The sequence below is a fragment of the Anabrus simplex genome, chromosome 1, assembly GCF_040414725.1.
Source record: "Anabrus simplex isolate iqAnaSimp1 chromosome 1, ASM4041472v1, whole genome shotgun sequence".
In the NCBI taxonomy this organism is placed as follows: domain Eukaryota; kingdom Metazoa; phylum Arthropoda; class Insecta; order Orthoptera; family Tettigoniidae; genus Anabrus; species Anabrus simplex.
Window position 1 is genome coordinate 733,254,746 of NC_090265.1, and position 26,749 is coordinate 733,281,494.

The window sequence follows — 26,749 nt, forward strand, 5'->3', positions numbered from 1 at the left end:
TTCTATTGATGACTTTGATAAATGTCGTATTCGTAGAAAATTCCTAGAGTATTATGAACAAAAGAAAGAAATTCCTACACTGCGGAAACTGCTTGTATTTGCGGAACATGAAAAACAGTTAAAGGGAGGAAAGGAAACTTTCCGGAAAACTGTAAAGGAAGTGGGGTTTTATTTCCGGAAGTGTAAAAATAAACGAACTATCCGCGAGGAAAGGTCAGACATTGTTACTAGACGTGCGGACTACTTACGAGCTATAAGAAATAACGCGAAGGGTCCAAATAAACCAGTAGTGTACACGGATGAAACGTGGGTTCATACACACTACACTGTAAAAATATGTTGGCAACATGACGACGTCGCAGAGGTTATGGCGAATCACAGTCCAGGACAACGAGCTATTGTCGTCCATGCGGGAGGAAGCAGATTTAATTTATGACTCAAAATCCAAATCACAAGATTACCATAATGAAATGAATAGCTGCAATAATTGTCAGAAATGGGTAGAAGATAAACTTATTCCAAATATTCCACCCGAGAGCATAGTTGTTATCGATAACGCGTCCTATCATACTGCGCAAGTCAATAAAGCCCCCACTAATGCATCTCGTAAGGCTGAAATGGTAGACTGGCTTCCTCAGCATAACATATATTGTGATCCCACTTGGAGACGAGGTGAACTTTTGAAACTTATAACACGTAATAAGCCAAAACCGGCATGAGTGGATACAATGTTAGAACAAAAGGAGTTTACTGTCTTAAGGCTCCCTCCATACCATTGTGACCTTAATCCGATTGAACTTATTTGGAATTTGTTAAAACAAAAGATTGCTGCTAAAAATGTCTCTACTATTAGCTTAAAAACCCTAAAGGAACCCTAAAGGAACTGACCAACACTTCTTTACGTGAAATCACTCAACAGGACTGGGTAAAAGCTTGCGAAAAAGTACGAACAATTGAGGAAAGTTATTGGTACAGGGATGGGTTAATGGAGGAAGCCATAGAAAATACCATCATAAATGTGGGCCTTGACAGTGACGATAGTGATGATGAAAATACAAATGAAAATGAGTGTCGTGACAACACTGAACAAAGTGATATGGATACTGATACTGCAAGTGAACCTGGTACGGACAATAGTGAGAATAGTGAGACCGACACAGCTGATGAAGAACCTGGTATCTATCCTTTGTGTACAGGACCATCATCGTCTAGTACAATGTAACTTCAAGCAGGTTAGTGGTACTGTTCTCATTGTATGACTGTACATTCGTTCCCCGTCTGCGGCAGCCATACCGTGGCGAGCTGATGTAATGTATACACTACAGCCGCGCTCCATGTCTAGCGGTAACAATTCCCTGGTGGAGTAGTACCAGCCCTCAACAGCGTTCGTTGTCCTGTGTCGTGCCGGCTGTTTCGGAGTGGAGACCAGAAAATATAAACGTGGATTTTGAAACTGCTGTGATTTCTTCTCTGCAAGAGGTATTTCCAACAACAAAAATAAATGGCTGCCATTTTCACATGACAAAATGCTTATGGAGAAAAGTACAGGATCTCGGATTGTCGGTGGAGTACCGAGAGAATAGCGAAATCAGCCTTCATGTCCGTATGTGCGCAGCACTTGCGTTTTTTAAGCCTGAAGATGTGCTCTATGGGTGGGTGGAAATACACTCTCAAGCACCAGAAAGTTCCAAACTTAGTTTTTTATTACTTTGTAGAAAATTGGCTAGACAACCGAGATGTGGAATTGCCACCAAGCACCATCCGTTTTTAGTTTCAATTATTATTTTAAATTAACACCTTTTCACTGAATTTTGTCGCAGTGAGTTGTTTTTTGCTCCGCATATTGATGTAAATATTGTATATTTGTTGCTAATTTTGTTTCCGTCTAGACTCTCTTTTGTTTGTTTTTCAGTTTGCTCCTTCATTATGTTTTTTAGCATTTTTTCAACTTATATTATGTAAATTATTTCAAACTCCCCTCATTTTGCACTGAAGATGGTTCAAACGAGCCGAAACATGTTTGAATTTGTTTACTCCGTCTAATGACGGAATATTTATTGTATTGAATTAGGAGGATACTCTCATTTTTCACCTTTGTTAAAGGTGTACTTTATGTATTTCTGCCTCCTGAATTCAAAAATGACACTGAAAATATCGTACCGCCCACAGTTTTGACACATAACGTATACTTTGTTAATAATGATATCACGTATTGAAGTAGTACATATATATATGGCACACGAATCATGCTGAACTAAAGTACAAGTTTAAACCAACAACATATTGAAATATGCACACAGTGAACAGATGCATACAGAGAATGTGGTAAAAACATGCACTAACGTAATTCATTCCGTGCTTTCTTACTTGTCATGGCGTGGCCCCTGCTTTTCCTCTTATGGGGCATTTCTGTGTGCTCACGGTGAAGCATCCAGCAGTAGTCGCCCATCATCCGAACATCCCAAGTGCCCTGGTATCGTCGTTCCATGTCCTTTATATCCTGATGGAACCTTTCACCCTGTTCCTTACTTACAGCACCCAGGTTATGTAACTTCAAACTCATTGAGCATCCCAGCATTTTCATCTTCGTCAAGATGTTCTCCACTATGTCAACATACTCTGAGCTGCGATTGTTTCTCAGGAAGTTTTGAACCACACACTTAAAGGCAGTCCAGGCTTCTCGCTCCACGACATTCATTGAATTAAGGAAATCTTCATCTAGCATTACAAATCAAATCAAAATCTCTTTATTTGCAAATGAGGTATCTACATCGGTGGCAAATGGTCCTCTAAAATACATCATTGTCAAGCACTCAATTTTAAATTAACAAGAGAAGAAGAAAATTTTCCTAGAATACAATATTATACAATTTACGCTAACATTTTTTTTCTATTAAACACACAGCTTATCCTTAATAAATTTATATTGTTTACAAAATTCTACTTAGAGTATAATATCTCCTGTACTTACAAACATAATCAACTCATATACAGTATGTGGAATTACTTCAAATAATACTATACAACTGGTATAAGATTAAAATTTACATTGCATGTATTTATTTATTTTTTACCCATTTTGGAACTTAGGTAGCATAACGACCTGCTGCGTCATAACCAAAGCCCCTTTTGCCACCACTTTTCAGAGTTCCTGAAGGCTACTTTACTTTGCGAATATCGGGACCATTGAACACACCCTCCTTCAGCTTAGCATCTGACAGGTTGGGGAACTTGTTACATAGATATTCGAAACAGTTGCCACACCTAGGTAATGCTTTGACAAACTGCTTCATTATGCCCAGTTTGAGGTGCAAAGGTGACAAGAGTATTCTGTCTCTTTCCACTAGAGAGTCACACTTGATATTTTTGTCCCCCGGAACCAATTCCAACCTTCGGGGCCACTGCTTTTGCTCCCAATGTTTGTCACGAGCACGACTGTCCCATTCACAGATGAAACAAGGGAACTTGGTATATCCGCTCTGTTGTCGTAGAACCATACCCAACACTTTCATATCGCCACACACCATCCAGTTGTGATTAACATAATGAATGGTAGTAAGAAGCACCTTCATGGTGTCGTTCTGTTTCCTTCAGGCGCACAGAATGGCCGACGGATATTGAGGCATGCATGTTACCATTGTGCAGCAGAACTGCCTTCAGGCTTCTTTTAGATGAATCAGTGAACAGTCTCCAGTCACCGGGTGCGTACGGAATGTTGAACTGACCCATCAAACCTTCTACCTCACTGCAGTACTCTAACACGTCATTTTGAGAAAAAATATTGCGTGAATATCAAGTCCCTTTTACTATAAAATGTAACGGACGTTCCGGGTGCTAAGAAATTTCTTTCACGCAGTCTTGACCCTAGGAGCTCTGCTTTATCCTTTGACAGTCCCAGATCACGGACTAAATCATTTAGATCTGGCTGAGTGAACAGAAGAGGGGCCTCATCTGTGCCTACTTCATAGTCAGTATCATCCGTCTCCTGCACGGCATCCATGTCATCACTGTCATCTGTATCTAATGCCTGCGGAGGCTGTGGTATAGGTAAATGCGGGCCATGTGGAACAGGAAGAATAGCTGAGCGAATGTTGTTCGGATACTCAATAGTCTTCTTGTTTTTCTTGTTGAAACCAACCTTACAAGAGCACAAGTAGCAGTCGTCGGTATGATCCTGTTGCTCTCGCCAGACCATAGGGATGCCAAATCGTAATTTCTTTCCTGCCACCCACCGTCGTAAATGCACACGACCTGTGGAGCCCATGGTTTATCAATGTCGCCGGGTTTCACTCCTAAATAGGCATGGTAGACCTTTTTCACGAAAGTAGTAATGGTTCTTCGGTACTTTTTCACCATAAGTTCACCACATATATAACAAAAACTGTTATGAGAGTTTACACAACCTCGGGTAGACATTCTGCACTAAGACTAACACGCACTTCCTTCCATAAACACAATACAGTGACGGAAAGGCAGCGTCATTTGCAACGTGACAGTTCGCTACGTGCCACTAGGAGCGCGTGTTGAACAGTTGAAAGCGATGTACCGCTTCTGAGCTTCATGTGGTGTTTTCATGTCTATTATAATAAACACTAAAACCCCATATAAAGCTCAGAATATCAATCAGAATATTATTATAATACCATTAAATTGCATTACCATTAATTACAAATTTATGCGATTTGTGCAACAACTGTGGGTGATACGATATTTTTAGTATCATTTTCGAATTCAGGAGGTCCAAATACATAAAGAACGCCTACATTTTCGAAAAAAGTTTTTATCTTAAAAATTTGTTCCATTGGGTAATATGAATTTATGAACTATGGACAAAAGTCAACAGATTGGAAAGGATCGGAATACTTCAATAAATAATAAGCAGGCGAAGCAAAGAACTTCAATTGCGGAGACTCCACAAACAAAAGACAAAAGACATACTGAAACAGGAATGACGTGCCGACATTCTCCGCCCAAAGTATTTCTGTGACAACGCAAGCTAACACCCGTCTAGGTGATTTGAAACTACCGCTGTATTTCTGACTACACCAATATATAGCCCAGTAGCCGAGTATGCTGATACACTAAGTTTCAAGAAGATCGGTGGCAAGATTTTGCCGAGTAATTAGAAGTTAGAGTTATATGAATTTTGAAGTCTGTGGTCCGACCTTCACGTATGAAAGAGGACCACGAGGTTGGTAGTCAGTGGGAAGGAAGCGGCCGTGGCCTTGATTAAGGTACAGTTCCAGCATATCCCTGGTGTGAAAACAATCTTCAGGGCTGCCGACAGTGGGGCTCGAACCCACTATTTCCCGAGTACTGGATACTGACCGCACTTAAGCGACTGCAACTATCGAGCTTGGTTGTTGACATTTCGATAACTCGAAATAAAATTTAACTCCCGAGGTGATTCGAGATATCGTGGTTCCACTGTGTTTATTAATCCTCCGCTAATCTGACCATTGATTTACCCTAAAACAATTATCTTCAGTTTAAGACAGAAATAATGATGAAAGTCGATGGGAACGATTCGATTCGTTCATATAACCTAAATGGGAAATAATTTGAAACACTAAGTCATTACATACCTGCCAATCCTTCCGATTTAACCCGGAAACTTTCCGGTTTTTAACTCGTCTTCCGATTTTCCGATTTATTTTTACTTCCTATTTTTGACCAATTCTAGTACGGCCAATACTCTTCCCCTAGGATAAAGGATAAATTCTAATGTGCTTGTGTAATTTACGAAACCTCATTTTCAAGTGTATTTATTTAATGCTTTATTTCGTGAGTTTCGTCCGTCGCCTTCGTGTATCGTGTTTCCCGCTCATCACAGCAGCGTGTGCGCTTTATACAGCTGGGGACTTCAGGAGTCGATCGTTCTGCAAGCAAGAGAGGCTAGCGCGCGCTAGCGACTCACTTAATCGGGACGAAATAGTGACTTTGTTATTGTGGTGTTCGCGCGCTGTTAATATCGTTTCTGTGCATAGTTTCGTCGGAGTTGTGGCCACGCGTTTTTTTTTTCTCTCTGCTTTCCCCTCCGTCAAAGTCGTATGTTAATAATGTATGGACCGAGCTCGATAGCTGCAGTCGCTTAAGTGCGGCCAGTATCCAGTAATCGGGAGATAGTGGGTTCGAGCCCCACTGTCGGCAGCCCTGAAGATGGTTTTCCGTGGTTTCCTACTTTCACTCCAGGCAAATGCCGGGACTGTACCTTAATTAAGGCCACGGCCGCTTCCTTCCACTTCCTAGGCCTCCCCTATCCCATCGTCGCTATAAGACATATCTGTGTCGGTGCGACGTAAAGCAAAATAGCAAAAAACATGTATGGGACATATTGAATTGTTTTTTATGTGGTAGTTTCGCCTATTTAAGTGTATACTTTTAATGAGTTGAATGTTTTTAAGGGGGTTGTGTCGGTGACAGTTTCTGGTATTTTCTTTTCTCGTTATGGCCAAGAAATATAACAAAAGTTATCTCCAAGTTTCAGAGATACCTATAAATTTCCGTTCATTTTACCGTCTGATAAAGAAAACTACCGTATTTTCTCGCGTAATTGACGCCCTTGCATAATTTACGCATCACAATATTTTTGGGTCCAAAGTGGAGATAAATAAATGTTTGCACCCACAACTTCGAACATCCATCACGCAGTTCCGGACGCGTTTCGAAATAAAGATGTCAAGTTCTCAAGTAGCAGGCTTGCTATTGCGAAAGCGGGCATTCCAAACTCAGGGCAACGTGCTGTTATTTTCCGGCAGGAAATCCCACTGCACTATTACCCTGCAACTAACAAAAGAACCTGCGCAAAGTTCACTTCTCCGCGCATTCTCTCTGCGTGGATGTCTGACATCATAGGGAGTAGTGGAGGGGGTCACATGTAGTGATGAGCGATACCGTGATTTGTGAGTCACAGTGTGATTTGATATCGTGATTTGCTGATATCAGTGATTTTTAGTCGTGACGTGATCACAATCACCGCATCGTCCGTGCTGCTTGTTATTTGTAGCTTGTGATCAAGAGAATGCCTAGTTATTGTGACTGTCGCCATAAGACCTATCTGTGTCGGTGCGACGTAAAGCCCCTAGCAAAAAAAAAAAGTTATTGTGACTAGGCTATCTCTGTGTAAACATTTATAAGAAAATCAGCCACCTAAGGTTTTGCATTTAATAAACAGCCTACATTTTGGTTGCATTACAGACACGGTCGTTGCCATTTTATTTCTAGGCGTACAAACTTAATCATTTTATTATTTACATTCGTTTTTTGTAGACATGCCGAAGTTCAACCAATATGTCAAGAAAAAATAGGGTCAATATTGGCAACAGTCGTGTTTTATACTGTAACCGATTATTTGGTATGTGCTAGGAAATGAAATACTACACATTTATTTGGCACAAGTGAAAAATATAATGATGAATGACTATTCTCAGCCACCTAATGTAAGGTTAACGATACCAGTGCACCTTTCCCTAGATACCAGTACCGGCAGTAATTTAGAAAAATGTAAGGTATGGAAAGGCGTTGACCCAGCTGCGTGAGGGCAATTGGTAAGCTACAATGAGCAGCGGTCTCAGAGGCACGGCAATACACTTGAGGGATGTGACGTGCTGACCACACGGCTATCTAATATCTGCAAGCCTAGAGCTGCGCAGCAGCTGTAAATGAAAGCCAAGACCTTTCGAGGCCTGGAGTATTCTTGTTCTTAATTAACTTTAGAGTAATAGTGGTTTAAATGAAATGATTCAAAATTACAAATTTTATTCATTAGCTATTCCTTATCTTAGTCTGTAATTTTCATCACATTATCGTGTTTTAGATTTCACAAGAACATGCTGATAGTGCGAGTCACAAAGCAAAATCAACCATGAAAAGTAACATTGGACAGACTCTGCTCACACAAAGTATACCTCCCACAATCCACAGAAGTTTCTATGCTCATATGTTTAGAGCCCTAGTTGCTGAAAATATCCCCTGGAATTCTGTGCATAGTCATATTTTCAGAGATTTGTTTACAGAAATACACCAACACCACATACTTTCAACATCTACATTAAAGAAAAACTACTTAGATATAGGAGGTAATTTTGCCAGTCACAGAGGATATTTGAGAGTCCTTAGACAGGGTTGTATGTGGCCAAAACCAGCAACTCTGTGGGCAGGTACATTGCTAATCTTATAGTAGGAAAACTGGAACCCAATTGGCATTTACTGCTCTCCTTTGTTCTAAGCAGCTTCAGAAAATAGAGCAAAACACTGTGTACATCATCAACAAGGGGTTCAATTTGTTGTATCCTAGGAGTGTTGATGATTATAAAGACCTTCTCCTTGTCTCCAATGCTGCTTCCTACATGATTGCTACTCTGCCTCTCGTTAAAACTTTCTACCCTTCTTTAATGTTCATGTTACTTGCATGGCCCATGCCTTGCACAGACTCACAGAAATAGTAGGGCCAAGTTGCCTGCAGTAAATAATCTGATTTCAACAACGAAGAGAGTGTTCTGTAAGCTTCCATCAAGAATAGCCATCTTCTGAGAGAAATTCCCCTCTATTCTTTTCTGCCACAGCCAATCATCAGCCGTTGGGGTTCCTCAATGGAAGCTGCCCTGTATTATATGGAACATCTGTGATAGACAATATGCCTTTAACAGACAACTCTGCATGTGTGTCATATGGGCAAAGATTTGCTAAAGGATTATTCCAGTGTCCAGAGAGACATTGCATATATTCAGGCAAATTTTTCATTTCTTCCAGTCAATGATTACAAAAATAGAAAAAAAGAGTAGAGTCTCAAACAGATATATTTTGTAAGGTAATTGAGGAAGCTGAGAATATTATACAAAGTACTAGGGGTAAAGTAAGGGATAAAATAAAAGACAGGTGGGCTAGTGTATTGCAGAAGAATCTAGGTAATTCAGTGCGGGAAAGGGTACATCAGGTAATGGATGGGGAAAAGTAGACCTACCTAGTGAAATTGAACCGAAAAATGTAGGTAAATTTTGCTATGCCCCTCCAACATCTGTATAGCACATTTTTTCTTCTTTTAAAATTGTTTTAACAGGCAAAAGACACAGCCTGACTGTGGAAAATTTGGAGAAGATTATTGTTATGTACTGTAAAGCAAACTACGACTGAAAAGTGCAGTGGGAATGTTCCTCACAAATAAATACGCATACCAGTACTCCGCATTTAATTTAATTTTAGGACAGTACTGATGAAATTTTTTGTTTCCTAATCCATAGCTGTTTGTAATAAACGCCTGTTTAATTATGCCTTCATTTTGCAACTATTCCTATTTAGAAAGGGTAGCCTAGTCTGTACCACATTACTGTACTTAACGAAAAAAAAAATCACATTACAGTGTAGGTCTATATTGTCATATTTTAAAGTCTATTTTCTGCCTACTTTAAAGCATATTTGAAGTGCCTATCTTCTCTTTTAAAAACCTATTTACTTGTTTGAAAGGCCATTTTAGGTGCCTAAAACATTTTTTTAGAGTCTAAAATCCCAGGTCTGTATCATCAGATACATGCCGATTGTTGACTACTGCTTTCTGGCAAAGCAAGTGAGAGGTGCTTGCATTCCAAATGTTTATTCAGATTTGAAGTACTTCTTTTTAAGACAATTTCTGTTTGCACATATTACATAATGTGAAGTTTCCATCCACTTCTTTAAAGGACTGTTACAGGTCACTGTTCTTCCTTTTTCTGGTATTTCAAAATACAGGAGAAATACATGTTTGTTACTATTCTAGGAGAGTCCCGTGTACCACGATTTTTTTGAACGCGCGCTTAAAAATAATACCACACTGCGAGTCAACTGACAATTTCCTAAAACTGATAAATCAACAAGTCCGTACTGTTGGTAATCATGGCGATGCTGCTTCCTTGAACGCATCGCTTCGCGCGGATACCGTTGCGGCAGCACATGTCGTGATATCACGACTGATCACAACATCGATCACAGTCACAGTTTAGGTAGCAACATTCTAGTTCGGTATATGGAGTTAAGAGGGCGTACGGTGATCACTTGAAGTGAAATCTTGAAATCACGGCTGATTACAGTGATAGCGTAGAAAGTAACAGTCGTTACTCGTGATTTATTGATATCTGTGAAAAAATCACAGTTCGTGAAATATCGCCCATCACTAGTCACATGCTTCCTGGCCACCGTACTGTGCACACTGTGAAGCGCGGTTACACAAGAGTTTCGCTGTCACTTCTGTATCCGTTTTAGCGCTCTTGTTGTTTTTATTCACATTTCTTTCTTTAGTTGTATTAATTATAGTCCTATAACTCCTTCGCGTGTAGCGTGTACTGTATTGGTAAATGTTTTTATGCGTATAGTGTTGAACAGTGTTACCTAGCGACCTTCAAGGGTCACTACTCATTACGGAGCACATTAAGCAGGTGCATAAACTAAATTCTTGACTGTGTAAAAAAACAGAATTAGAAGTATCGGCAGTTGCGCAACTGGTATGCCAACACACACATCTAAAGCCGCTCAGCAGCGAAATAATTGACGGCAGCCCAGTCTTTCTAGCTATATAGTGTTGTGTACCATGTTATTCTAGTGAGAGTGTCATTTGATTGTACAGTAGTTATGGCTGCTACTTCGAAGTCTGGTACAAATCTGGACGGCCTCTAAGGGTACAAGCCAGATAAATAGTATATAACGTAGCTGCTCACTTACGAGAACAGAAAACAGATCATAAACTGAATTATAATGTAGTGGCTTCAACAAGTGAAGCAACAGGGGTTTCAAAGTCACTGGTGAAACGTATTTTAGCGCAAGGGAAGACGTCTATTGCCAAGGTCGTTTGCATTTTTCTACACCTGATGGCAAGAAAACAGCCCACAAAAAAATGATCGAAACAGACGACTTCACAAAAGATGTGATACGTCGGAAAATAAGCGAATTTTACGTGATGAAGAAACTGTATTGTTGGGAGATCAGAAGAATGCACATGCTCGGTGAGCCACGGGGTGAAGGGATTTTCACCAGCACAGCCAGTGACGCAATGGTTACCATAACAACTCCGCTACTACCCAGGCGACTTTATATTGTCTTCTACTGGCAGCTCTTCGCCCTTGTCCGTTGTAATCTAGCAAACCGCAAAGTGTGAGTCAATGTTTTCGTGTAGCAGATAAGAGCCGATCTGTCTGGGCAGAACAGGAAGTTCGTGCTTGCAGGCCACATTCCTCATTCTTGCATTCTTCTCATCTCTACACAGTACCTACACTGGACAAATTGAAGCGTGTGTTAAAATCGGAAAAGATACATGACTGTAGCAGAGAGTATCTTCGACGGTTATTTTGTGTTGTTCATATTATGTCCTCTGTGTGTACGCTTATTGGAACAGTATACTTTTATTTTTTTATTTTTAAAAATATGGTTTACAGCTTGGGTATTGTAAGTAGTTCCATTTAACTCAATGCTTAATACTTTTGGCCACTTTACATTTACTTTCGTTCTTTTAATTGCATTGCGTTTCCGGCTTTAATGAAAGAATAACCTCAATCGAAGAGCCTGACTGCAGCTACTTGCAGTATGTGTTAACGGCAGCTTGACAGCCGGCATGTCGGTCAGCCAGTTGCGCGTGTGCTTGTCCTTGATTCGTCGGGTAACATCGGGATGAACCGGAACGAGCTGCGCGAACCGAAGTAGCCGAGGGTTCTTTTGTTTGTTGTCGGTTAATAGTTTTAAGAGTGTTTCGGGTACGGGACATTCCGTGATCTCAAAACTGTTCGTCAATCCACAGTATTCGAGTAATACTGCATCATACAAACTCGTGGTGATCAGTTACGCCTAAACATACGGGAATAGGGCAGCGGGCAGCAAGTATTCAGTGTCCAAATGAAACGTACGCTACCGCGGTAACAGAAGTGCACTTCAAGCGGCCAACAAGTCTCGCAAGCATTTCGCGAACCAAAAAGCGGCAAGTTTCCGCAAGTAGAGGAGGATCTGCTTAAATATACACTGACTGACAGAGCAAATGCAACACCAAGAAGGAGTGGTCAGAACTTTATGCCAATTGCAGGGTAGACTGACGTCACTGAGGTATGCTCATGATGTGAAATGCGCCGCTGTGCTGCGCACGTAGCGAACGATAAATGGGACACGGCGTTGGCGAATGGCCCACTTCGTACCGTGATTTCTCAGCCGACAGTCATTGTAGAACGTGTTGTCGTGTGCCACAGGACACGTGTATAGCTAAGAATGCCAGGCCGCCGTCAACGGAGGCATTTCCAGCAGACAGACGACTTTACGAGGGGTATGGTGATCGGGCTGAGAAGGGCAGGTTGGTCGCTTCGTCAAATCACAGCCGATACCCATAGGGATGTGTCCACGGTGCAGCGCCTGTGGCGAAGATGGTTGGCGCAGGGACATGTGGCACGTGCGAGGGGTCCAGGCGCAGCCCGAGTGACGTTAGCACGCGAGGATCGGCGCATCCGCCGCCAAGCGGTGGCAGCCCCGCACGCCACGTCAACCGCCATTCTTCAGCATGTGCAAGACACCCTGGCTGTTCCAATATCGACCAGAACAATTTCCCGTCGATTGGTTGAAGGAGGCCTGCACTCCCGGCGTCCGCTCAGAAGACTACCATTGACTCCACAGCATAAACGTGCACGCCTGGCATGGTGCCGGGCTAGAGCGACTTGGATGAGGGAATGGCGGAACGTCGTGTTCTCCGATGAGTCACGCTTCTGTTCTGTCAGTGATAGTCACCGCAGACGAGTGTGGCGTCGGCGTGGAGAAAGGTCAAATCCGGCAGTAACTGTGGAGCGCCCTACCGCTAGACAACGCGGCATCATGGTTTGGGGCGCTATTGCGTATGATTCCACGTCACCTCTAGTGCGTATTCAAGGCACGTTAAATGCCCACCGCTACGTGCAGCATGTGCTGCGGCCGGTGGCACTCCCGTACCTTCAGGGGCTGCCCAATGCTCTGTTTCAGCAGGATAATGCCCGCCCACACACTGCTCGCATCTCCCAACAGGCTCTACGAGGTGTACAGATGCTTCCGTGGCCAGCGTACTCTCCGGATCTCTCACCAATCGAACACGTGTGGGATCTCATTGGACGCCGTTTGCAAACTCTGCCCCAGCCTCGTACGGACGACTAACTGTGGCAAATGGTTGACAGAGAATGGAGAACCATCCCTCAGGACACCATCCGCACTCTTATTGACTCTGTACCTCGACGTGTTTCTGCGTGCATCGCCGCTCGCGGTGGTCCTACATTCTACTGAGTCGATGCCGTGCGCATTGTGTAACCTGAATATCGGTTTGAAATAAACATCAATTATTCGTCCGTGCCGTCTCTGTTTTTTCCCCAACTTTCATCCCTTTCGAACCACTCCTCCTTGGTGTTGCATTGTCACCGTCAGTCAGTGTATGATTTTGTTACTTGCGCAACGTTGGATAAGCCGCTTCTCACGAAATGCTGTATTTTAAAGAATGAGAAATAGCCGTTGCACATGGAATCAGTGTCTCGGATTTGAAGGTTAGCCGAGGCTTGATTAATTTTATGAAGAGAACTGGACTTTCTCTTCGACGAAGAACAACATTATGCCAAAAAATGACGAATGATTTCAACCATTTTCATCGCTTTGTGATTGAGAAGCGTAAAGTGAAGCGAATAACAACATTATGCCAAAAAATGACGAATGATTTCAACCATTTTCATCGCTTTGTGATTGAGAAGCGTGAAGTGAAGGAATATTTTATCTCCTTTATAGGAACCGCAGGTCAGACGCCAATCAGTTTCCAAATGCCACTACGTCGAACAATCGATAAGAAAGGAACATACAGTGTTATCATAGCGTTACCGGAAGCAAAAAACAACGATCTACTGCAATGCTTGCTGTAACAGCTAATGGCAGAAAGCTTGCACCTTACACTGTTCTAAAACGAAAAACAATGCCTAAAACAAAATTTTCGCGAGTGATCCACGTTCGCATTCAAGAAAAATTGTGGATGGACACGTCACTCGTACAAGATTGGATACGAACGGTTTGGGGTAATGTAGCAGGGTCCCTCCTTCGATGCCCGGCCCTTCTCGTGTTGGACAATTTTCTTTTCTTCCTTTTTTTGCCATTATGTCATTGTTATGACATTTCATGAATTGTACTTTCATTAGTTCATGTTCAGAAAAAATCTCACGTCAGAATTTTACTCCAAATGACGATAACCGCAAATGAGTTGAACTACTTCTGTGCTTATATTATATTTGATGTATCTTTTAAATGTAAATGAATTGTAAATAACTTGTGAATATCTGAATTCTTTGAATAATTTACACATCCGAAGTTTTCGCCTGTATTTTTTCGTCAGAAATGTGCGTTAATTACGCGAGAAAATACGGTATTATGCATTTTGTTGCGTGTGTCGGTGTGACATAAATATTATTATTATTATTATTATTATTATTATTATTATTATTATTATTATTATTCGTATGTGTCATAAATGAGAATGATTAGGTACATTATCTTGTAACCATTTTTATGTTTTCTTAGTTTACGATTTTAAATTTAATGGTCAATTCGCATTGTAACTGTAGATATGTATGCCTTTTATCCTGACCTTTTTTAACATAGACAGTGGTGGAATATATGTGATAAAATCCAAATATTAAAACATCTTTCTTTTTGGTTTCTAAAATTTGGCAGGTATGCCAAGATAAAAATGATGAAAACGATCATTCCGGCAGTTCCATTGTACCGTGTTTAGTGTCACCTAGTGATGATAGTCACTTACTATCTGTGTGCTTTAAAAAACTTTTAACCAGCGTACAAAGTGATGTAATATCCTTTTCTTGCAAACTTTGTATTATGCAAAAAGAAATGGCAGTGATTTCATTAAGACTAGCGTTCTCTAAAGCAATTGTATTTATAATTTTACAAATTACTTGTTCAAAAAGTAATTTATAATTGAGTGCAGTATTTCTTTGAGAAGGCATATGTGTGTGTGCAGAAACAAGGTATGGGAAGCCTTACAGATAAAAGATGTAGAGAAGCGCACAATAGAAAAAATGAGGGAGATGTACCATGGGAGGGTCAGTTGTGTGAAAGTAGGAGGAGAGTGAACAGACTGGTTTGAGCAAAGAAGTAGATTTAGACAAGGAAGTGCTCTGTCACCTTTGCTCTTCATTGTAGTAATGGACGAGCTAATGACGAAAAGTGGCAAGAAAAGAGAACTTGATGTTCGCAGATGACTTGAGTCTGGGGAGAAAAGGAAGAGGATGTCCACGAACAGTTAGTTGCATGGAAAGAGGAGGTGAAACAATATCGAATGAAATTTAATGCCAGAAAGAGCGAGATGGTGATCACAACGAGAAAGGAGAGAGCTACGAGAGGGATAATGCTTGGAGGGGAACAGCTTAGGAAGGTAGAGTGTTTCTAGTATCATAGAGAAAAGTAGAAGACAAGCAGGAGTGTTCCTGAAAAGTGTCTGAAGTCTGGTTTGGAGCAAGGATGTCCGTCAGAGAAGCAAAAGAGTGATATACAGCACGTATGCAGCCCAAACTTGGGTAATGAGGCAGAGAAATGTGATTAGGATACAGGCAAGTGAAATGAAATTTCTGAGAAGCAGGATAGGAGTGACAAGAATGGAGAAGAGAGAAGGTTAGAGATATAAAGAAGAGCCACTACAGAGGCATCTACACTTAGATGGTATGGACACATGAAGAAAATGACAGAGAAAAGGATACTGAGGAGGATGCATGAAATGGGGATAACAGGGAAACGGCCGAGAAGAAGACCAAGAGACAGTTGAATAAAAGGAGTGGAAGGGTGTGTGCAGAGAAGAGGAGGACTGGACAAAAATGACGAGGGAGAAGTGGTGGGAAGACAAGAGGAGATGGAGAGGCTTGTGTCCCACACAGACCCGGCCAACAGGTGGAAACTGCATATGATAATGATGATGATGATGATGATTTCTCAGGTAGCATTAATTCGGCCCAATTATATTTTTTCTTGTACTCTTTCCGTCACTGTACATACTGCAGTACTATAGTAGTTAGTGTAGCCATCAATCATCGCACAGTTATCGCTTTAGCTCGCTTGAATTCATTGTGAATACAAGAATCAGAATCATGATTCATTTGTACCGAGAGGTAAGGAACTGCTACAGAAGTGGCGTCACCATCGTGCAGATAACACGGCTAAAGGGACATTCGCAGCAAGATTCATAACTAAATTAGATCTACGGAAACAACAGCTGATAGCTTAGTATGACATGCACTGCAGCAACTCTGCTACATCTGCATTTGTTGCTGCCATGTGGCATCCAGTGGCATGGTACGCTTTGTGCTGTTTGCTGCAGCTGTATTTACTGCCTTGTCTGGCCTTAACCTACGTCGCATTAATGGTTATTTCATTCCTTTTAGATAATTTGGAAGAGTACCGGTACGTTCATCATATACGTGTATTTGTATTTGCCTATTTGCACAAGGCGTGATCAAATACGGGATATCTCCTCGCAGTGCGGAGAAGCCCCGTGATGTAGGTACAGCGTGAAGGTGAAGTGTTGCATCCTTCATCAGCAGCACCCGGCTTTTGGTTCCAATCTGTAGCCAGCTTCAGATATTCCAGTCCCTATTTTTAGATGGCGCTGGAGGTCATTCACAACGTACCGTATAGGTAGTTGTAGGCAGGTTCTGTAGATGCCAGGCAGATAGGCATGAAATGAGCGATTTTAATAATTAAAGGCCGTTTGCCTCGAAGTGATGTATTTCAAGTCTAACATCAGTCAGTGGGCCCTTCTGACAAAGAATTAGTCGTATAACGTCAAGTATTATCGAGATGCTATTGCTGGATTAACCCTGTTTGAACTCATATCGATTTTAAGCGATGGTTCCTATGACGCTCTTTGTGTTTTATGAATGCCTTGTGCCTGTGCCATAAATCTTTCTTCTAGTGTTAGTTTATTAGAAATATTATCTTCACCAGTCCTCCTGAAATCCTGTATCCTGTCTGGGTGCATCTCAGGCTAAATGGTTCTATTAGTATACCTATTTATATATATTTCCTGTCTCAGTGCATTTAATTCTGTTTTTATTTTCTTGTGGTACTTGGATACTGATGTGATACTCATATCTTTCTTATGCTGTACTCTGCTGCATTACTTTTGAAAGGATGTACTATAAGTCATAACATTAGGTTTGTGTTAATGTGTAATTTGAACGTAAAGTTACTCTCAATTACATAGTATGCCATACGAACTAGGGTAATTTACAACATAGTAAGTACTTGAAAGTAAAAATATATGTATTGGGAATGGAAATAATAGAACTGCATTATGGTAGGTGAGGAGGGGTGGGAGTTAGGACGGTGATGAGCATAACCGGATGTGAGTCACTACGGCGGAAGTCATCTCTCTGCGCTATCTGTTGATAATAATATTAAGGTATTGCACACACTGCGCATTGCGGCGCAATCTCTGATTGGGGACTGAAACTACGATGGCCATCTGGTTTGGAACCGAAATGTATCATTGAGTTTCATCTCTATACTAGTATATCCTCTTTGATCGGCAGTCATTGAGTCACTATCGGCTCCATGGAACTCTAAAGGGGCTTCTGGTACCAATCTGTGGCTATAATACTCTTCACGTAAGGTTGTACATATCGCCTTCCTATTCTCTTTCCTTGAATGGCTCATCACTGCTGCCAACTTGATTAGTTACATATTGAAATCACGTGACATAACCATGAACAAACTAACCTCAGTGTATCAATAATGACGGTTTTACCCTAGTAAATGATAATAAATTATCAGTCACTATATTCATAATTGAGTCGGTTTTCACGCTTAATGAGGAATTACGGAAATACACACTCTCTCTCGCACTCGCTCAATTTAATGAACTATACTCGTGCTTCGGTACGGAATTTTGCACTGTATACAGAATTCTAGGTTAAATAGTAAACACGTTGTGAGTAATATAGTATTAAATTGCAGAGCTCTTAACGTTACCCCGGAAACGCGTCGGGGAAATCACCATACGTCTTTTCTCATGTGAAGACTGGTTAGGGAATTTTTAGTGTAATGGCAGGCAGGCCCTCTTGCTTACCATGTTGGAGATTTTTCAGTATGATGGTAGGCCCATTTACCTACTACCAGTCAGAATCAAGTTGGGCAGTTTTCATTATAATGGCAGGCACTCTCCACCTGCCTTTTTTACTGTACGTCCTCAGAAAGACTATCTTTGTGGTTTTCCTAACTGAAGTCAATATAGGTCATTAAAATGACGTCAGAAGGAATGTCGCGATTAAAAGCACTTTTAACGAACAGTACTACGCTCCAGACCTAACAGTCCAAAGTTACCGAGCTGGAATGACCAGTCCGCAGGCAGCCGTGAATACTCAGTTGCCACTATTGCTGTACGTGCGCACACTGCTCATTCCAATCAGTGTCTCAGAGTAGGGATCGAGTACTATGATGAACCAGTATGTTACGTACCAGTAATATCAGAAAATTTATGAACCCGAGGAATTGCATGCTAAAGAAGAGAGTTTTCTAACTCCCCTGCTACTTCCCGCCAGGCTGCTGTACTCCGTACGCAGCAGTAATCCCGTCTACCGGAGATGAGTGGCAGCACTTCACAACAATGCTCAGTGTAATGTTATTGTTGGTCAGTTTCATGAGCTTTCTATATTAATTGTAGGCCTTCACATTTAGTTTTCTTCCTATTTTGTGATATTGGGGCATCTAATGTAAAGCGAGTGCTCTATCCTTTCGTGACTCCCTCTTGTCTTATTCAAGCGATCGTTCCTTTACGGTTTTTTCTCATTTTTATAATCATCTTCACAAGCTTCCTTGTCGATATGGACCGATGACCACCTTAAGACAATCATGACAAAGTCCATCTCCAGTTAATACGATTGGACAATATTTCTATATCAGCAATGCTCGGCGTAAATATGGACTAAGCAACAAAAATCTAAATTCATGAATTCCTCTTAAAACAATAATCACCATTCACCACCAATATTTTCATAGTCGGCACGGTAAAACTGAATAAGACATTAATGATCGGAAATTGTATTCTCTATAACTTCAGTTATGTACCAATTTCCGATAGGACGAGTACGATAGGCAATTAAAAATTACATTTTAGGCGGCCTCCCCTAAACTATAATTTCAACTAGGGTGATTAAGATGATTTATAGCCTGGACTGTAGTTCTTTATTTCCCGACTTTACGTACCGGTATCGATTTTCATTAAATTCTGTTTACCTATTTTCTCATGGCTCGGCGTTGATATGGACTTAGCAACAAAAATTGAAATACATGAATATCTCTGTCATCATAGCCGGTACGTTAAGAATGTATAAGACATAAATGATCGGAAATTAAATTCTATATAACTTAAGTTACCGTATGTAGTACTTATCGATAGGGCCACCAATAACATAAATTAATTTTTTTAGGCCTTCCCCTAAACTATCATTTCACTCAGCGCGAATACAATTAATTATGGCTTCGATTGTAGTGACTTATTCCCCGACTTTTCATACCGATTTTCATTCAATTCTCTTCAGTCGTTTTCTCGTGATGCGTGTACATACATACACACAGACAGACAGAAATTACGGAAAATTAAAAAGTGCATTTCCTTGTTACTGTGGACATGACCGATACATAAATACCATCCTTTTTAAATTCTGAGCAATGTACAGACAAAACTCATATATATATTTCTGCCTTTATTTTGATATAGGTCTGTGCATTATTATAACCATATTCTTCGGTGTTTGCCTTGTGTAAATAATTCACCTCTCTTCTTGAAATTTGCTGTTGCTTGTCGGACTGGTTAAATTAGTTAAGTTAGGTTGAAAACGAAATTTCCTTTCATTTGAACTGAACTGACCATTACAGAGGGAGTAACGTTGCTTTCATTTTCGGAAGAGTTCTTGCATATTTTTCTTGCTTCGTAGGTATCCTAATCGAATTCTATATTTAAGTAGCCTAATCGACGATATAAGACCATAATTAATAAAATGCTGCGTTCGTCATTTCACACCAACTACGTTATTAGATGTATTATTGGAACATGCCACAATTCTACTTACCTGGTTATACCCAAACAGATTTACAATCCCATAGAAAAAGAAAATATGCTTTAACTAGAGTACCCGTGCTGCTTCGCAGCATTCGTTATAAACAGGTCAGATAACTCGTCTTGATATGCCTGTCGTAGTCATAATGCTTTGCTTGCCCCTTTCAATGGTTTTATGAACATAAATAAGAAGCGCGTTATGATATGCCGCAGTTCGTAGTCAGAATTCATTCATTCTGACGTCATCATGCCGTCTGGTGAAAATCTGTCCATATATATTCGCTTTTATATACTGCAGTTCTTGATGCAAAGCTTGGTATTGTGTCGTAGAAGGCAATTGTATTTTTTTTTAAATATCTCAGTTCTTCTATATAGAACGGTTGTCTTGTGAGCTCATAGGTTAGTCTCGAAGGGGCGCTTTTTTGCCAGGCAGAGAAAGTTTTTAAGTCTTTCTAATGTAGCTAGATTATCCTTCGATAGGTATTACCAGATAATGTCTAAGGCGTATGTCATAATGGGGTCTGTGTGTACGTAGAATTTTTCTCTTAGTAGCATGTAAGTTATTAGGAACGCTCTGCCATCTGTTGAATATATTTGGAAGCTGGGAAAGGTTAGAGAATGGAAGTGTTAGTCGCTTTGCAACCTGCTAAGTACAGAATGTTTTTGTGGGTTTCGGTAAACTTTCGCCTGCGATTCTTAGTGATCATTTCATGATTTAGTTTTATGATTACTCGAAGTTGGCTGAACTTACAGACCTATGATTCACTAGCAGGTAATTCTGGAGAGAGTAAAATAAAAACCTAGCGGTGATTGGTGGATCTTCATGTAGCATATAAATATTTTTACGCAGAACTGCTTGCATTTCCCAGCCTTGTATATAGCGTAGGCAAAGATTCGACTCGTATTTGAATGACCACCTCTCAAGGAGCTCTTTGAAATGAGTCATTCAGAAGAGTGAGTTCGTTCATGAACAACCCATCGTTAGTCATACCCTTTATTTCTTCTTCCTATATCAGGAATCCGTTCTTGAAATTTTCCCGTTGAGTTTTGATAAGCATTACATTGCTAATTACTTGAAATGATCCCCAGTTTGTGTTTGTTTTAAAAACGTTAACATAAAATTAATGTTCTCTTTGCAGTACTGTCGACGAGTAAGGAGTGCTCTTCACGATGGACTCCTGGCGGCATCATCAGCGCCAGCAGCAGCAGCAACAGAAGGTGTCACCTCCCACGTACAGAGCAGGAGGGCAACAGTACGCCGTGCCAGGGGCGAATGTGATGCCATCTGGTGGGGACCGCTACAGCGACGCAGGTTTCAACAGTTTGAGTGCAGTAGAAGAGTACTGTAACCCTCCACCTCTGAAGAGTGAATACAACCTTAAATCCCAAGAGACAGCTGCTGGACAACTGAGTGAGCAAGTTGTTCTGCCTTATGCTCCCCAGCTTGAGCAACAGTTTTTTTCGGGTTTCAACCCCTGCTTTGTCCGAGAATGCAGGAGAACTGTTTCGTCAGAATACGTAATAAAGTACAAGGATGGTACTGCCCTGAAAGCTGGATTTTCATATCATGAGCCATCATGCAAGTGTCAGGAGTGCGTTGCTCGATTTTTTCCTGAATTTGACAATAAAACAGTTGCTTCAGTTTCTAAGCCTGCGTATCTAGGTGATAAGAATGTAGGTGTGCAGGAAGCAATCTTTCCTAAGCCTGCTGGTATTAGTGATGAACGGTATATTCCAGTACATTCCAGCTTTTCTAAGCCAGCTGGCATTAATAGCGAAGGTTGTGTACCGAAGCAAACTGGAGTTTCTAAACCTTCTGTTCGCTGTGATCCAGAACATATTGCCATGTTATGTGGTGTTTCTAAGCCAACTGACATTAATAACGAAGGTTGCATTGCGATGCAGACTGGAGTTTCTAAAGCTTCTGTTTGCAGTGATGTAGAACGCGTTGCTATGTCTGGTGATTGCAAGCCAATTGACAGTAATAGTGAAGGATGTGTTACGACCAAAACTAAGGTTTCCAGCCCCTGTGTTCCTAGTGATCCAGAACGAGGTGCATTATTGCCAGCTAGCATTGAATTCCAACCAAATGTGTCAGAACATCCGGATGCATCTAAGCCTGCTAAGCAAAATGATCTAGTATCAGTGATAAGACTCTGGAAGCCCCTAGATGCTGACAGCAACAGATTTGTACCCAAACATTCTGGTGCTTCTGTACCGGCTGATCTAAGTAATAAAGAAAAGTACGTTGCACAGTTAAGCATATCTGAGTCTAAAGAGCTGAGTAGCCAAGGTTATCACGTTATACCATCGAACTTCTGTATTCCCAGGGAATACATTGATAGAGAGACCTTGGAACAATCGGAAGCTTCAAGAATATCTAACAGAGAATGCCACCCTGTAGAGCCTACGGAAGGTTTGATAAATCAGCAGATATATGACACAGAGACAGAACTTGAAGGGAAAGAGAAATTGTATCATAGAACTCAAAGCTATGAACAGTTATCTATTCAACCAGTGACTGATGGTGAGAGAGTTGAAGGAGAAAAACCATTCAAATGTGCAATGTGTAGCATGAGTTTCGCATCAAAAGCGTGGTTGGCGAGGCATTCCTTTGTCCATGGACCAGTATACTGTAGGTTGTGTGAGAAACCCTTCTTATCTATTTCCGCCTTGAATTTACACAAGGCAGAGCACCGCAAGGAAGGGAAAATGACTGTACGTTCAAGCATATCCAAGTCTAAAGATCTGAACAATGAAAGTAGTCTTATTATTCCCAGTGGTCACATCGATAGAGAGACCTTCGTGGAACAATCTAAAGCTTCAAAAATATCTAACAATAGCAATAATGTAGATGGTTTAATAAATGAGCAGGTAAATGACCAACAAACACAACTTGCTTTGAAGGAAAAAGTATATTCCAAAACCCAAATTAGCCATGAACTGTTATCCAATCAAACGGTGACAAATGTTGAGGAAGTTGAAGGAGATAAACCATTCAAATGTACAAAGTGTAGCATGACTTTTGCATCAAGAACGTGGCGGAGCAGACATTTCTTCACCCATGGACCGGTACACTGTAGGATATGTGACAAACCCTTTTTATCTGCTTCCACATTGAAGGAACATAAGGCAGAGCACCGCAAAAACGGAAAGAAGACTGCACAGTCAAGCATGTTCAAGTCTAATGATCTGAGTAATGAAAGTAGTTTTATACAATCGAACGTTAGTATTCCCAGTGATCATGTCGATAGAGAGACCTTCAAGGAGCAATCTATAGCTTCAAGAACATCTAACAAGGGTTGTAATGTGGGTGGTTTAATAAATCACCTGATATATGACGAGCTAACACAACTTGCTGTGAAGGGAGAAGTGCATCCTAGAACCCAAAGTAGCCGTGAACTATTCTCCAATCAAATTGTGACAAATGGTAACGAAGTAGAAGGAGATAAACCATTCAAATGTACAATGTGTGACATGACTTTTCGACATAAAGCTTGGTTTACCAGGCATTCCTTTGTCCATGGACCAGTGCACTGTAGGATATGTGACAAACCCTTCTCATCTCTTTCTACATTGAAAGAACATAAGGCAGAGCACTGCAAGAAAGGAAAGAAGACTGCACAGTCAAGCATATCCCAGTCTAAAGATCCGAGTAATGAAAGTAGTCTTTTTATACCATCGAACGTTAGTATTCCCAGTGGTGATATCGATAGAGAGACCTTCATGGAACAATCTAAAGCTTCAAAAATATCTAACAAGGGCAGTAATGTAGCTGGTATAATAAATGACCAACAAACACAAGTTGCTGTGAAGGAAAAAGCATATCCCAAAACCCAAAGTAGCCGTGGACTGTTATCCAATCAAACAGTGACAAATGCAGAGGATGTTGAAGGAGATAATGCATTCAGATGTACAAAGTGTAGCCTGACTTTTACATCAAAAACGTGCTGGAGGAGGCATGCCTTCGCCCATGGACCAGTACACTGTAGGATATGTGACAAACCCTTCTTCTCTGTTTCCACATTGAAAGAGCATGTGGTAGAGCATCAATGGAAAGGAAATGAGACTGCAGAGTCAAGTAAAGATCTGAGTAATGAGAGTAGTCTTATTACAGCATCAAACGATAGTATTCCCAGTGGTCACATCGATAGAGAGACCTTCATGGAACAATCTGAAGTTTCACAAATATCTAACAAGGGCAGTAATGTAGATGGTTTAATAAATCAGTGGATACATGACCAGGAAACAGAACTTGCTGTGAAGAAAACAACGTATCACAGAATAAAACAATTTCCGTGTAGGGTATGTGGCAAAACCTTCTTATCTTGGCCCTCATGGAATGGACATATGACAAAGCACCGTAAGGAAAGAAATCGCAATATAGGTGGTTTAATAAATCAGCAGATATATGACCAGCAAACACAACTTGCTGTGAAGGAAAAAGCGTATCCCAAAACTCAAAGTAGCCGTGGACTGTTATCCAGTCAAACAGTGACAAATGTTGAGGAAGTTGAAGGAGATAAACCATTCAAGTGTACAAAGTGTAGCATGACTTTTGCATCAAGAACGTGGCGGAGCAGACATTCCTTTACCCATGGACCAGTACACTGTAGGATATGTGACAAACCCTTCTTATCTATTTCTACATTGAAGGAACATATGGTGCAGCACCGCAAGAATGGAAAGAAGACTGCACAGTCAAGCATAAGTGGTGACATCGATATAGAGAGCTCCATGGAACAATCTAAAGCTTCAAAATTATCTAACAAGGGCAGTAATGTAGGTGGTTTAATAAATCAGCAGATGTTTGGCCAGCAAACAGAAATTGCTGCAAAGGAAAAAGCATATCATAGAACCCAAAGCCTTGAAGTGTTATCCAATCAAACAGTGACAAATGTTGAGGAAGTTGAAGGAGATAAACCATTCAAATGTACAAAGTGTAGCATGACTTTTGTATCAGAAACGTGGCTGAAGAGGCATTCCCGTGCCCATACTAATCCGTATCTGTGCAGGGTATGTGACAAAACCTTCTTATCTTGGGCCTCATGGAATGGACATATGACAAAGCACCGCAAGGAAGGAAAACGTATCTTCAAGTGTAGACAATGTTCAGAAGTATTTTTCAGTGCAGTTGCTGCATATAAACACAAGTTAAGTCACAAGGAAGACAACTTTCAGTGTAATGTTTGTAATGAACCGTTCGGCACTCACAGTGAGTATCTAGCCCACGTCAATGTGCATAGGACGCCGCCGAAGAGCGCACGGCCTCCTAAACCTACAAAGTCTGCGGACATTGGAACCTCTTACCCATGTGATCAGTGTGATAAAGTGTGCAGTAGAATACATTTACTGAAAAAACACAAACGGGTTCATCTTAAGGGGCGCCTTGAATGTGTAGTGTGCAAAAAAGTGTTTAAATTTAGAAGTGACTTGACACGGCACTCGCAAAGGCACAGAAATATCCTTTGCCAAGATTGTGATATAATGTGCGCTTCAATAACGGAATACAAAGAACACTTGAAAACACACCAACAAACAAGACGTTTGAAGTGTGTCTTGTGCGGGGCGTTCTTCCTTACTAAACACGCCTTAGCAGCCCATTTAATGCAACACAAAAAACCCAAAGTGCCACAAGAACCCGAAGTGCCACAAGAACCAAAAGAACTTCAAGAACCGAAAAAACAACAAGAACCAAAAGAAGTACAAGAACCAAAACTCTTCAGATGCCCGCAGTGCAATATTCAATGTGCCACGAAGAGAAAATTGGCAATTCATATGATGTCACATTCCCAAACAAAATATTATAAATGCAAAGAATGCAGTAAAAAATTTACATCACAGTCTAAATTGCGTACTCACGAGGGTATTCATTTTGAGGTGAAGACGTTCCACTGTAGTATCTGTAGGAAAGGATTCAGTACAAACACTGGACTTGAAGGTCACATGAAAGCTCACAGGAAAAAGTTCTTCAGCTGTGCAGAATGTGACGCTACATTTGAAAGGAGTGAGGACTTAAAAGAACATACACTGACACACCCTAAAGATAGATCTTCAAAGTGCATGGTTTGTGATCTGTTGTTCCGAGCGACAGAACTGTTCCGGTGCAATTTGATATCATCGGAAGAGGAAGCCCCTTTTGAATGCTTACTCTGTGAAGCTTGTTTCAATAACAACATAACAAATGCACAGGATCGACCTTCAGCAGTCTAACGTGTTATATTTTGTACAAGCTTTTTACATACTGTGCAAGTGAACGCTCAGCAGTGTATCATTTGTATGTACTGTGCAAGTAGTATTTGTTTATATTGTGGAAGTAAAGTGAGACTGACATTATTTAAACCATTTTTAACTCTTAAGCTTTTTGTTATCGTCGGCTTTCCTCTTCCAGCTCTGTGTTTCCATCTTCCTGTATTCTAGTGGTCCACAAACTTTTTATGTCGCACCTTGCTTCTTGAACATTAAAGGATACATTTCATTCTTCCTTCCTTTGCACTGCTCATACTTTGCATAAGAATCTGGCTCATGAGATCATCTGATTGGGCCTATCTATCTAATTAATAATACAGTGAGTTCTCTCATCGGTTGGCCGGCAGGCAGCTTTTCTGCCTCTCGTTGACTCATCACTCCCCGCTCTGCGGCATACCAACAAGGAGAGCACTTCGCTCACTTTATCCATGCGTGACA

General features: G+C 40.9%; 1 protein-coding gene across 1 annotated transcript in view; it reads left to right on the plus strand.

Annotated features, from left to right (window-relative positions):
- Positions 1-26,398, plus strand: part of LOC136857447 (zinc finger protein 91) — a 117,411-nt gene extending 91,013 nt beyond the window's left edge. The window contains exon 2 of the mRNA XM_067136117.2: positions 21,202-26,398. Coding sequence (XP_066992218.2) covers positions 21,233-26,275 — 5,043 coding nt within the window. The 5' untranslated portion in view covers positions 21,202-21,232 and the 3' untranslated portion in view covers positions 26,276-26,398. The remainder of the gene's footprint in view (positions 1-21,201) is intronic.
- The last annotated feature ends 351 nt before the right edge of the window (positions 26,399-26,749 follow it).